The sequence below is a fragment of the Metopolophium dirhodum genome, chromosome 6 (assembly GCF_019925205.1).
Source record: "Metopolophium dirhodum isolate CAU chromosome 6, ASM1992520v1, whole genome shotgun sequence".
In the NCBI taxonomy this organism is placed as follows: domain Eukaryota; kingdom Metazoa; phylum Arthropoda; class Insecta; order Hemiptera; family Aphididae; genus Metopolophium; species Metopolophium dirhodum.
In genome coordinates this window covers 8117286-8131412 of record NC_083565.1, presented here as the reverse complement: position 1 = coordinate 8131412, position 14127 = coordinate 8117286, and the positions used below count along the sequence as shown (strand labels likewise).

The following is a 14127-nucleotide window of genomic DNA, read 5'->3' as shown; positions in this document are numbered from 1 at the left end:
GAAAGTTGTATGGTGTATAGCAGTGGTTTCCAACTCAATAATAGGCACGGACCACTTTTATAAATTTTTCACCGTCACGGTACACTACCTGATTTCAATTTCCCCCCTCTTTATATCAATTATTTTTTTTATAGTTTTATAGTTTATAATTTCTATGAACATAATAAAATCAGAAATACAGTTTATGTCATGGAAAAATATTTTAACTTATTTATTTAAAAATTTAATTTAATTTAATCTATTCTGTGGTATCGCCTTCTTTTATTAAATTAAATTTTTAAATAAATAAGTTAAAATATTTTTCCAATATTATTCTGTGGTAATACAAATTCAAATGTTACATTTTACGAACTTATATTAACTCACTTATTCAATGAGAAAAAAATATAACAAACTTGCTGATCCCGTGCACTTCGTTTCCCGTTAAATGTACCAACTCTTTATGACTCAAACTTTTAATATTCGGTGTATGATGTTCAAAATTTATCTTAACTTTTCTGTTGCCTGATTGTATCTGCGGTACAATTGTATTGTATCTGCGGTAGATCGCAACCCCGTGCTGTTTGTACGTAACTTTATAATTTAACTCTAAAGTATCAAAGTTATACCAAGTACCCATGTCACTGAATTCCTCCTAAACGGCTGGACCAATTGTGAATGCCGAGTCTGTCGACCAATATTTCCTCCTCGTCCACGAAGACGTGGCATTGTTTTGTGTACGTAACTTATATGTGAGTATAATACGCTCAATATTTACGTAATTGCGATACATATAATATCAAAATACGGCGTACAAAAAAATGAAATGTATTGAATGAATACACTGATTTCATGGCAAGCAATAATCATTATTATTATAGCTTTAAAACCCAAGACAACCATTTATAAACAAAAATGTTCACCGTAAATCTCTAAATCCCCGTTTGAGCACATCCCCTGGTTGGACATAGGGGGATGATTTGTGAATCTAAACCATCCGGGGCGTCACCCGAACGCATACAAAAAAAATTCATTCAAATCGGTCCAACCGCTTAGAAGGACCGAGGAGTTCAATCACAACACACGTACAGTAGAATTATATTATGTATAAGGTCCCCCACACACTGCAGCGGTGGCGGTAGCGGTAGCGGCAAAATGATTCCGGACACAATTTTACCGCCACCGCCAAGACAAAAGAATTTTACCGCCACCGCTGCAGTGTGTGGCGTCCTTAAAGATATATATTATTGAGTACTTAATTAATGTGACTTATGAGGGCGTGCTTCTTTTACCAGTTGTGGAATTCTTGAAACGATGCTTATAGGCCAGTCGCATATCATCACTTGTTTTCAGACAATTTGATTGTTTATTTTTTTATAGATAATATTGAAGAAAATCCTTGCTCACATAAATACGTGGTTGAAAAAAACATGAGGAAACGTAATGCTGTTTGCCGAATGTTTGGATATAAAGGAAATCTCATGGCCTTTTTACACCAAAACTCTTCTAATAGTTTGTATTATATTCAAACGAACTCTTAAAGTTGCTGTCGTTCTGAAGTTCTATTAATTCTTCTCGCAATGTTGTTGACTTCAACAGTGCAAGGATTACGAATTAACTTCTTAATAACATCACTGTCTACTGTCTACTACACCATATTCTGGAAGGTTGAAATTTGAATCACAATTCAGCTATATACCCACATGACCGAATGTTATTTATATCCGTACATAATCTGTCATCGGTCGCGAAAGTGTAGTATTATCTGGCTGTTAGGCACGAAGCCGTTTTAATAACAAAAAATATAAAGTATAATTTCGCTCATTTTTTAAAATTTAAATTTTTTTCATTTGCGGACCATTTGAGATGAGTTCGCGGACTACCAGTTGGGAAAATATTTTGTAAAATGCTTATAACTTCTTAAAAATTTAAAATATAAAAATAAAATTCTACGTGGTTCCCTGATTAACATTCGAACCTTTAAATTTTATAAAATTGGTCAATTCACTCATTATTACAGAGCAATAACAGAGTAAAATAGTTTATTCTGAATGTACGCTTTGCTATGATAATAATTATGATATGCTTTATAAAACGGCGACAACATACTCGCGGCTGTGATTAAATCGTAAATTTATACTGTTAACACAGACTACAGGTAAGTACTTAATGTCTTAATAGGACATTTAACAATATTATTATTTGAGCAAGTTAGTATAGGTATTATATTATTATTCATAATGGATGGCATTATTATCACATCGTACATTTGCCAGCTTTTTGCGTAGAAGTAATCTGTTTTGAAACAAACCATAGGTTATAGCCTTGTAGTTGTAGGTACCTATATATATATATACTATATGCACATCATAGTCCAAAGCTGGGCAAGTTAACCAATTTTTTTTAACTAGTTAAAGTTAAGTTTTCCTAAAATAAAAAATAACTAAGCTAGGTTAAAGTTAGTTTTAAAAAGTTACTGAATTTGAGTAACTAAGTTATAGGTTACAAATTTTCATAAAAATAACTAAGTTAAGTTACTTTTTTATTTGGAACCCTCGTAGTCACACACTCACACCAGACGACAGTCGACACACTACTACATAAGCTGATATAATATAATATAGAGACTTATAAATTGACAAAATTTAATTCTTATATATTATTTTATTTATATAGCAAATATTAGCATACTATTATAGGAATGTAGAGTGTAGTTTGTATAAAACACGGCATAATTATCACCGTATCAGAAATTACTAATTAGGTCCGTTCTGGAAATTGTATATTACCTACCTACCAATGTACACAGTACACCAGTAACAATGTAACATACATCTTAACCGTTGTCATTTTATAGAAAATATAAACTTCCTAGTTATATTTCAAATAAGTAATAAATAAATAATAATAATCACTATTCACTATAATACTACTAATTAGTAATTACTATATGTCTATATTATAGTATATTATAGTAAATAGTAATAAATATAATAATATACATACATACTATCGTCGGTAGATATACCTCCGTCCTGGCAGTTCTCAAAAATATCAATGCAAATAATATACAGTTCATAAACCATAATGCGACAATTTTTGTAAATAACTTTAGTTTTAGCAAAATAACTAAGTTAAGTAACAATTATTTATAAAAAGAAATAACTTAGTTACTAACTAAGTTATTTTCTACATTTTATTTTTTTTTAAAACTAGTTAAGTTAAAAGTTATCAAAAAAGTAACTTTTAACTTTTTAACTAGTTACTGCCCAGCTTGCATTATACATAAGTACAACCCGTAGGTCTCTATACGCACAGATCAAATAAATAAAAATGTATTGGGTACATACTCACTACTCAGTATTATCAGGCATTCAGGCATCACGTATGGAATTAAAAACATAATTTAATACTATTATTGATGTTTAATCCAAAAAATCAAAGTTTTTTATTTCTCCTGAACAATATTTCAAATAGTTAAATTATCTGACTGTTGTCCCGAGCTCTCCAAGTAGTATACATAGTAATTAATACTATAAATATTATAAACAATGGCAGGTAATGGGTATTGGGCAGGTATAGGGTACACCGTCTTAGATACTAAGACTTGGTTCATATTACATAGGTACTATATTATAATAATATGATCCAAGGGTACCATAATATTGTTATTGCGCGGGGAAAAATATTGTTACAAATTAAGGGAATATAAATAGATTATCGTGCTGACGTTTAACATTTTAATCAACATGTCCTTTATTATTGCTCTCCGTGAAGGATTTTAAGTGTTTTTATTCAGAAGTAATTGCAAATAATAGAGTTAAATTATTGAAATGACAGGAGTCAAGCGTCGGCTGCACCTTCATATTCGCCGTCCCCTACATCGGATAAGGTTATATTATATACATAATATATTGTAAGCATTTCATTATTATTAGGCGGGCGCGTGGCCATTGATGCTTTATTTAATATCACATATAGGTAATCAAATTAGTGTCGTCCACGCCCGTCGATTCATTTATGTATGTGTATAGTATTATGACGACGACGAGGACGACGGCGGTACACGGACGGGCGGAAAAATAACCCCTCGTGGCGGGATAACTCAATAATTTTACTCTTCGCTATATATAATGTGCACACCGTATAATATAATAATATAAAACTATCAAAGGATATAAATGAACACACGTTAGAGCGCGAAAAAAAAAAAACGGTCGATCGTAAAAATGTAAAACGTATGTTATTATAGTGTATTATTATATGGCGGTTTATTAGAGATAATATTTTTTTTGAATAAAAAAAAAAAACACTTAAGCCTAAATGACACGCACGTTTACAATAATATCAATTCGTACATTTTAAATCAAATAGATAGGTGGCCTAGCATAATATCCTGTGCTGAAAAAGTGCTGAAATTAAAACGAATTTTTCATATTAAAAATTTAAACTCAATAGCACTCTGTTCCTTTATTGCTATGTTATGTATTGCACTAGGAATATATGATTATACCTTAGACTTTTAGAGTATGTGTCAGCTATACAAATAGGACGTTGCGGTATTCTACACAAACACCCGGGAAAATAACATTAAAATTCGTCAAAACGATTAAGTCCTCCCGTAGATTATATCAATGATGGCCTAGATGGGATGATGTGGAGATAATAATATATTATGAGTTTAGATTAGTAATAGTACATGTTTGTCTCTTTAAAACTTTAATGATGGAATACAATACACTATAGTGTCTAAGTATCTTATTTAATGATTTTATAGACATTTATTTAGATCTGATTTTAATTTAAGAAAAATAAACATTTACATGACGGGTGTTGATTATGTGTATATAAACTATATTTTAACAAACATCTATTTTTATGAATTTTTTTTAAATGTATAGTACCTACTACCTAGATAGAATTATAATTAATAAATAAAATGTTTTATTTAATATTCAAATAACCAATCAGCTTTTGAAATTTATTTTAACATTTACTTAATTTAATTGAACTATATTATAAAGAGAACGGTACCTAATTATCAATAATTTAAATAATATTTTAAATATCAAACAATTATTATTCAATTGTACAAATATAATTGTAATGTATTAGAATAAGAAATTCAAAACATACATTATACCTATATTGTTAAAAATTATATTTATCCTTATAATAGTTAATCCCTATAATATATGTATTTATTATACATTTGAGCTATTCAAATATAATGTTAGTTTACTTACAATATAGCGACACATAAAAAATTGGAAGACAAACAATTTTATTGGAAGTGTATAACGCCAAAGATAACATAATATTCGTTTTCTTATTTGTCAGACAACTTTTTTTTTTTACATTACAAAGGTGTTAATATATTATAATATAAAACTATGTATATCTAAATTAATTAATCTATGTACCTACCTAATTAATAATTAATAATTAGGTATATGTTTAAAAATTTGAAATATTATAAGAAGTAATAGATACGATTGGTTTCTAACTGTTTTGTGCACAGTTTAATAATAATAATAATAATAATAATAATAGATAGTAAAAAGGTTTTTAGTTTTTAATTAGAAAAATCTTTGTTGTTCGTAATTTCGCTGTACGCTATTTAACATATTATGCGTGTGGTCACCGACAATATCTATAATCTCATCATCGGCACCATCGACGTCATCATCGTCGTCCACTTCAGAGACTTCACTTAGGTCGTACCGTTGACTCCTCTCATCGTCGTTGTTAAGCGACCGGCTTTGTCTGGCTAAATCTTTGGATTCCTGGTTGCCTGTATCCAATCCACCACAAACTGATCCTTTAGATGAAAAGTCCACAGGATAATCTGAAGTATAGTATTTTGTTAGTGTATTCCACTCATAGCTCAAGTTATAAATAGGTATTTCGGTAGGTACTCGTATTTGTATTGTACCCATGTAATTGCAATGTGTGACTCACCCGAGGTTAGCGATTTGTTCGTAGTGTTGTCTGCAGGTTTCTCTGATCCGATAACCGCAGTATCGTCATTCACTTTTCTCAATTGTTTTTTATGTTTCATCCTTCGATTTTGAAACCATGTTTTGACCTGAAGATTAATGATTTAATACTTATATTATATTTATATTATATTATATTTTAATACATATCTACTAATTATAATTATATGTAAGTCAATTATGAGTTATTACTCACCTGTGTTTCAGACAATCTCAGTTCGGTAGCTAGTTCAACCCTCTCTGGCGTGCTTAAATATCGTTGTACTTCAAATCTTTTTTCTAGCCCCGTGAGTTGTTGATCGGAAAATACAGTCCGAGCTTTTCGTCTGCGACATAGCCTAGAACTTAGTTGTCCGTGACCGTAATCTGATCGGGCACCCCAAATACTTCCAAAAGGTACCCCTAAAATAATCATAGTAACATTCATGTTGCATTAATACTATTTCTAAATACGATGTGTACCAACTAGCAACGTATACAAAATTGTTTACAATCGTGTCATCGATCCAGACAAACAATGGAATGTTAAAATCATAATCATATATTATATTATCATTATTCATTAGTACTTATACTACTTACCTATACCAAAGTAGAAAAAAAACTTGACAAGTCAAAAATAATTATATACCTTATATCTACGGGCTACGACCGACCTATTACAAGTTTCCAAGAGGTTTTATATATCTATATATTACAATAATGGAATAAATACTGCTCAATATATATATGGATTTAATTACTGCGAGTGATTGCCTCACTTCGGAACACTATTGTAGTCTGTAAGATAATGTTCAATGTTGTATTAAGGGGATTCGATACCGTGATTTTCTGTTTTTGTCTAGCACACACGTGACATAGGATTTTAGACTGGATCTTTGCCAAGCACACCAATTGATCTAATGAAGCGATAAGAATTCTAAAAACAGATTTGAATTTGTTGTCAAGTCTACTTGAATTCGACTTTTCCACACTTTTGATTTTTTGATTTTAACTTCTCCAACAATTAAAATACGACAATTTTTAAATACTCTTTTTATTAATATGCGTTTATAGGAATTTGGGGAATAATATCAAATATGTGGGAAAGTCGATTTCAAGTAGACTTGATGACGACAAAATCATATCTGTTTTCAGAATTCTTATCGCTTCAATAGATCAATTGGAATGTTTGGCAAAAAACCCGTCTAAAATACTATGTCGCGCATGTGTTAGACAAAAACAGAAAATCACGGAATTGAATCCCCTTAATACAACATTGAACATTATCTTACAGACTACAGTAGTGTTCCGAAGTGAGGCAATCACTCGCAGTAATTAAATCGAGTAGATGGATGAATGTATTGAATTAATAACAATGATGTATAGGCAAGTACCTATATGAATTTTTGTTTCTGTCATCACCTTTTGAAATAGTACAACAACTTCAATGTTCAACGTGGAGAGTGATTTTTGATAGAAAATTTGATCTATAGTTGGTACTTGTAGAGGGTTAAATAACATATTTTCAAACTATTTTTGCTCTTTTTGTGCTATTTATTAGATATTTGAAATTTTTGACTTTTTGATTTATTTTCGATTTATGTATTTATGATTAAATTATTGTTTGTGGCTTAAAAAACTAGATCATTTTTTACAATTTTCCTCAAAAAGTTTTTCTAACCACGAATAAAAATTTTTTAAAACACAGTCACAATATTTTGAAACTATAAATGCAGTAAAAACTTTAGATTCTGAGCAGAGCGATGAATGTATTGATTTTACAATGATATGTGTTTTTTTTGTGTCTGACATCACGGTTTGGGGCAGTGAAACTGCTTCGATTTTCTTTAACAGTATCTTAATTTGGGAGGTCCAAATTAAAAATTTTCAAGAATTTAAAATTCCCAATAGTTTTCCAAGGCGCCGGGAAAAACCACATAAAAATTAAGAAAAAACGGGAATTTTTACGCAAAATCGGTTTTTGATAAAATCTATTTTGATTTTGCGTAACTCTAAAACAAATGACCGTAGATACATTAAATTTTCACTGAACATTTATATAAGCATTTGCTATACACAGTAAAATATTCATACTCATGGTTTTGAGCTGTTTACAGACATTATCAATTTTCAATTTTTTAGTTTTTAGACTGAGCGGAGCTAGGAAGCTAGTGGTTTTACAATGGTGTTTATTATTAATTTTTTTTTTATCCTGTATACAAAATTTTTACTAGAAGGAGTGCTTCGGTTTCAATTTCAACATATAGTACCTTATAGTTTAGCAAATTGGATCAAGAATATACTTTAGAGAGGTCATTTTTCGATTTTCTCAATAGTTATTTAATTCCACGGGAAAAACCGACAATTTACGAAAAACCGCTAAAAATGGTGTTTTAATTTCTAAAACTTTGTTTATCATTACAGAAACGAATAAAAAATAATAATATAATATTTATTCAACTTATAGGCTATAATAAATAACAACAATTTAAAACCAGACTGACAAACCGTCTCCGCTCAGAATCGTTTTTCTTATGCAATGATATTATATCATTGAATTCAAGTTTAATACAATCCATTCAACATTGACCCAATTGTAACCTACTGTACAGCAGAGTGACATCCACTTACCCGCTTTTTTTATTCTTTGAATGTCAATAAAATTGTATTTGTTGGGTAAAAAAGCTTGATAATTTAATACATTTAAGGCTCGTAATATATTGTTACAAGGATATTTGAAAAAATATTAAAAATCCATAGTCACAATTGTTTGAATTTTGACAAAAAAGCAAAAAATCATTTGTTTTTGAGTTAGAAATTCATAAAATCTAAGATTTTAAAATGTAATACAAGATTCCTTATAAGGTTATCTACCTTTATCAAAAAAAAAAAAATATCTATTAGAACGTCAAATTAAATTTTTATGAGCGTTTTAAGTTCAAAATTTTACAACATTGGATATTCACTCAATTTCTCATGTAGCGATTTTCTTATTTTGCTGTAATTTAAAAACGAATAACCGTATAGACACTCGAGATTTATATCATATGTTTATTTTATCAATTCCATAATTTATCTATATTTGATAAAATTTTCAAAATATTCTGACTTGTTTTGAGCTGTTGACGGACAATTTCAGTTTCAATTTCTTTAGTTTTTTTTTCTATAAATATTAGTTAAATGTTATTTGTTGGGCCAAAAAGTCTCAAAATTGAATACAAGGCTCCTGATATATTGCTTAAATAGCAGTTAAAATAAAATTAAAATACATAAGCACAATAGAAATATAGAATACATTGCAGCCTGCAGCAGGCATAGATTATAGATAGTGAAATCCAGATGTCTATAACATCCATGTCGGGCTATATAATATTTTTATGGTTTCATATACGTTTATATTGTATTTGACTATAACCTATTTACCGAAATATATTTTAGCATTTATATTTAATTTCCACTAATAGTTACCTTGAGGTGAAATGAAAAATGGTTCTGCAATAGCATTTTTATGCATGTAGTGTGCTGGATATGATAAATACGCGGAAGCCACTGTTGATGGCAACATTGGAAAACATTCTTGACTTTGTGGCAATTGATGATTTCGACTTCTTTCGTGACTGGTAACCTGGAACTTTTTAAAAAATATTTATTTTAAGACTACGGTCTACGGATTTAACACAAGCAAAGGTAAAGGAAACCTGTATAATACTATTTTGTAATCGTTCACACCACGTGAGACGTGGGTGACAAAGATATCACTTCAAAGAATTAAAACACGTTGACACAGAAATAAAAAAAGAATTTACATTTTCAATAGTGTGCTTAAAATGATGTCAGTGCACTACATAGTACATAGGTATATTGTTTTCTTTTTATGGCCCACTTCCAACGTCCACAAAATGTATTCACGCAAAATTGGTTTTTATGGTTTTTAAGTGATTTTTAAGTAGTATCATATATTACAAAAATTATAGAGATTGATATTTTTGATGGTTTGACGTATCATTTTGTCTAAATAATGTCGCAAAAAAATTTAATTTCCATTTAAATTTACAATTATTTTTTATTTATCCAGTAGAATAATAAGTCAAATAATAAATAAAATACAAAACTGATATGTCAAACTCTCAAAAATATTATTCTCTGTAATCGTTTGATAATAAATTGCATAATTATCCTCCAAGATTAGGTAATCAAAAATAATGATAAACGAGTTTGCGTGAATGTGTTTTGTATCTATGTTGTACTTAGGTTGGAGAGAAAAAATAAATGGTGCACGTGTATCCCCTTAACTATAGAATTATGTCAAATATATTAATATTCAAATTTGTAATAGTTCTAAATTTTAGGATCAGTGTTAATAAGTTAAAAATTTAAAATAAATGTATGTAGGTAATATTTAAAACATGTATTTTTTATTTGAATTAAAAATGCAATCATCATCCGTAACTAATTTTGTTTAGTTATATTTTTATTAGTTATAAAACATATTTAGTTAATATTAATTAAGTTAATCAACTAAAGTTATTATTATTTTATGTTACACATGTAAATAAAATGATAAATACAATGAATATGTTTTTAGTGAAACGTGACACTTATACTATGTAACTGTAGTTACAATCTTTATAAACTTAAATCATAGGTGAATCATAAATATTTTGCGCAACACATTTATGTGAGGAATTGTAGATAAATGTATAAAACTAGTTGATCTAATCATTTTCCATTGACTACTAAGAATCGAAAATAATTATCTTATATTGGTTATTTTAATATCAATTAAAAACAATTATTTTATAGTAGATATATAATAATATATTGAAAATTACTGATACGTCTTATAATACATTTATAAAATAGGTATATGTAATCAGGGACGCCCGCGGAGAATTAACTGAATAGGTGAAAAATACTATTAGTGTCAAACTGTGAATATAACTTATAAGCCATCGATGATTTCACCACTTCACACTCGGGTACCAGTGCACCAAATCGTACAAAACTACCTTCGATAATTTAACATTTTTACATATCAATAATAGAGTAATAATCATCTTATAAAATATTAAAAATATATATATTTATACTGATTTCATAGTATAAAACCTATACAACTGTGATGTAAGTACCTATTATATAATAAATTATAGGAATTAATATTTATTTATTTATTAGGAAGGTATACCTATACCTATTATGGACTATGGTACAAATATTTTATTAATTGTAGTATAAAACAAATAATTGTTTTTGTATTCGGTATACATTCTCTACTAGTATTTTATGAAATTCAACTTAAAATTTGATGATACCTATAGGCTATATTAGTTTTGTTATGTATACTTAAGTAAGGCGGTGAGCATGAAGGAAATGCATTTTTTTTTCATTTATATTTTTGTGCATAGCATTTTATTACAGAATTTGAAACATCAGAATGTAAAAATTAAAAATGTTTATTTTGCAGCATATATTTTCATATTCAAATAAATGCATTTTACAATTTATTATATTGTTGGTTAATTGTGTAGGTAAGAAGGAAAACATCATGCATTTTATATTAACTTATAAAATAGATAACTATATAATGTACAGTTTAAATTTGTTGATATGTTAATGACAATAAATTACCTCTGAATTTGGTCTGTTGTTCTTTGATCTGAATAATATGTCCTCAATTAAAAATGATGTGGAGTGCCCGGGAGACGATTTTCTATGGTTTTCTGGCATTTTATTTGGCTTGATTATTTAAACTATATAATAAATGACGTCGCGTTTCCTAGAAGCTTGACGGGCAAATTGTTCGCGATTTACTACACCAAAACCCGTAAACGCGCAGGCATTATGTGTTACTTAGTCACCCCCTATAGACCGTCCCTACGACGCCTCCCATTGGCTGCATTGATCGGCGCCAGCCCTTTCGCATTGGCTTGGTGGTAGCCATACTGGAACCCTTCGTCCTGGCTGTTTCAGGAGGGAAAACGGAGATTTAAGTGTTATATACTAAACAAGTTAGGATTGTCAGCAATTAGTCGGTAAACGGGTGGGCTGGCTTTGTGAGAGGAGGGTGTTCAAAAAGCTTCTTCTCGTTATGAGATTCCCAGTAAAAAATATTAAAGCCATAATATATAAAGAAAAATATTGAAGAATTGAGAATTCACCGTAGGTAGGTACGCAATATTTACGGTCAACTATAACCTACCTATAAGTTATTATTATTTAAAATTATAGTCTAAAAGTACTTAATATAGTTCTATACTTGTATTCGTAGTATTAGGTATATTAAAATAAATAAATTATAATATAAAAAATCTATTATAGAATCTAAAATTTAAAAAATTGAATTAGTTATTACTTATATTATTGTTATGCCAAACTGTGGTGTTCAAGATTGTCTTTCGAACAAAATAGTAAATACTAAATACTATTTAGTAATATTATTATCACACAAAGAATATAGTTTGAAAAATATTTAAGCACTAACAAGATAACATTATATATTTAAATATTTGAAACAAAAGCAACCCCGGATTAAAAATCCATCGGGCCCCGAAATTCAAGACTATCTTATAGTGGGGTGCTTTCAACTTTCAGACTTAAACCATGCTCCTCACTTCTAAAAAAAAAAATCGATTGTTACTTTGATTTCGGTAATACCTATATATATAGTTTTACAACACTTAAAAATAAAAATAAAATAATTAATTAAACTAGCAAAATAAGTATGGAATTAGGTACTAATTATTATTGTACAAATATTAAAAACCAATGACAAGTTAGATTATTATTTGTCATAATAAACATAAAACATATTATAGACCTTTGTTCACAACTTACATTTTCACTATTTTAAACTTTAATACGAAAATGTATTACGAATTTATCATTTAATGAGAAATCTTTCGTGATAGGGGACATTTTTATTTTATAGTCTAAAATTTCTATTAAATTTGTGCATTAAATAAAATTGTGGATAGGGATGAGTAGCTTAAATGTATGGGCCCTGGCCCCAGAAATCATGCCACTCTAATACCCCTTTAGTATGGGATTGAACAAAAGAGAATCTTATGTTATTTACATTGATAATAATACGCTAATTAAAAATCTAGTGGACAAACATTTTAAATATTAATTTAAATTGAAATGTTGTTGAGTACTTATAATATTATTTTTAAAAATATAGTATTCGTTATTTTAATTGTTAAAATAGAATTAATTTTGTCAATGAATATTCATTAAGACCGATTTTATGATGTTAGCTTTAATAATAAAGCGGATTGACTTATTATGAAACTTAAAGGTAAGAAAACTATCTGTTATCCCTCGTCAGTTTATTTACGATATTTAAATTTTCAAGCGAGTGATGAGTATGTAAAATACTAAAATATAAAAATGTTCATAACTCGCTTAAAAATTCAAATATCGTAAAAAAACTGCCGAGAGATAGCAGATAATGTTCTTGTGAGAACCTTAAAACTTAGAGACCTTAGTATACCTTTAAAATTGATAATAGGTCAATTTACTTTAATATTAAAGCTCACAACACAAACCGAATCTTCTGAATTATAATTTGCTATGTTCAGTGGAGTGCACAGGAATTTTCATTGGTGGGGGATATATATTCATACATTTTAAGATAAATCATAGGGTAGTTACCCACGCATTAATATTAGATATATATAAAAAAGTGGGCAAGTGGGTACTAATCTGCTGCACAGTAGACTCCAGATATGTATATTTATTATTTAGAAATGTATTGACATTTGAAGAAAAGATTAAAAACAAATTAAAATTTTCTATTTATAGCTCAAAATTAATTAAAATATTTTGAAAACTTTCAATTTGTATGTAGATACTCAGTACTAAGTACCCAGTGGTTATTTTTTCTGATCTTCCGTAGTGCACACTAGCATTTGAATTTGATTTTTAATATAATTGTGTAGGTTGTGTAGGACCATTGGGGCGAATACAAATACCTAATCGTATACAATATTGTATACATTCTTACAAGTTCCATTATGCTTATTTCATTAAAACGCTTTAAGATTGTCATTTTAGATTCTAAGGGGAAAAATTAATGTATTGATTTTACAATAATGTGTGTTTTTTTTTGTCTGTACCTACACATTTTTTCTAGTAAAAACAATGTTTTTATATTCAATTTCAG

General features: G+C 28.7%; 1 protein-coding gene across 1 annotated transcript; it reads right to left on the bottom strand.

Moving 5' to 3' along the window:
* Window positions 1-5155: 5155 nt before the first annotated feature.
* LOC132946933 (brain-specific homeobox protein homolog) lies at window positions 5156-11782 on the bottom strand. The gene is made up of 5 exons (XM_061017053.1): window positions 11592-11782; window positions 9429-9591; window positions 6175-6380; window positions 5941-6067; window positions 5156-5827 (listed from the first exon to the last, which is right to left on the bottom strand). The coding sequence occupies exons 1-5, from the start codon at window positions 11688-11690 to the stop codon at window positions 5559-5561; spliced, it is 864 nt and encodes a 287-aa protein (XP_060873036.1). The 5' UTR covers window positions 11691-11782; the 3' UTR covers window positions 5156-5558.
* Window positions 11783-14127: the final 2345 nt, after the last annotated feature.

Bases quoted from the DNA above. Each gene is read 5' to 3' on its own strand.
- LOC132946933 (XM_061017053.1), bottom strand. From the start codon at position 11,690: ATGCCAGAAAACCATAGAAAATCGTCTCCCGGGCACTCCACATCATTT. The intron at 6,381-9,428 runs GTAACTATTAGT...TGATTATTTTAG, and splicing joins ATTTTTCATTTCACCTCAAG to GGGTACCTTTTGGAAGTATT. The intron at 6,068-6,174 runs GTGAGTAATAAC...ATTAATCTTCAG, and splicing joins TGAGATTGTCTGAAACACAG to GTCAAAACATGGTTTCAAAA.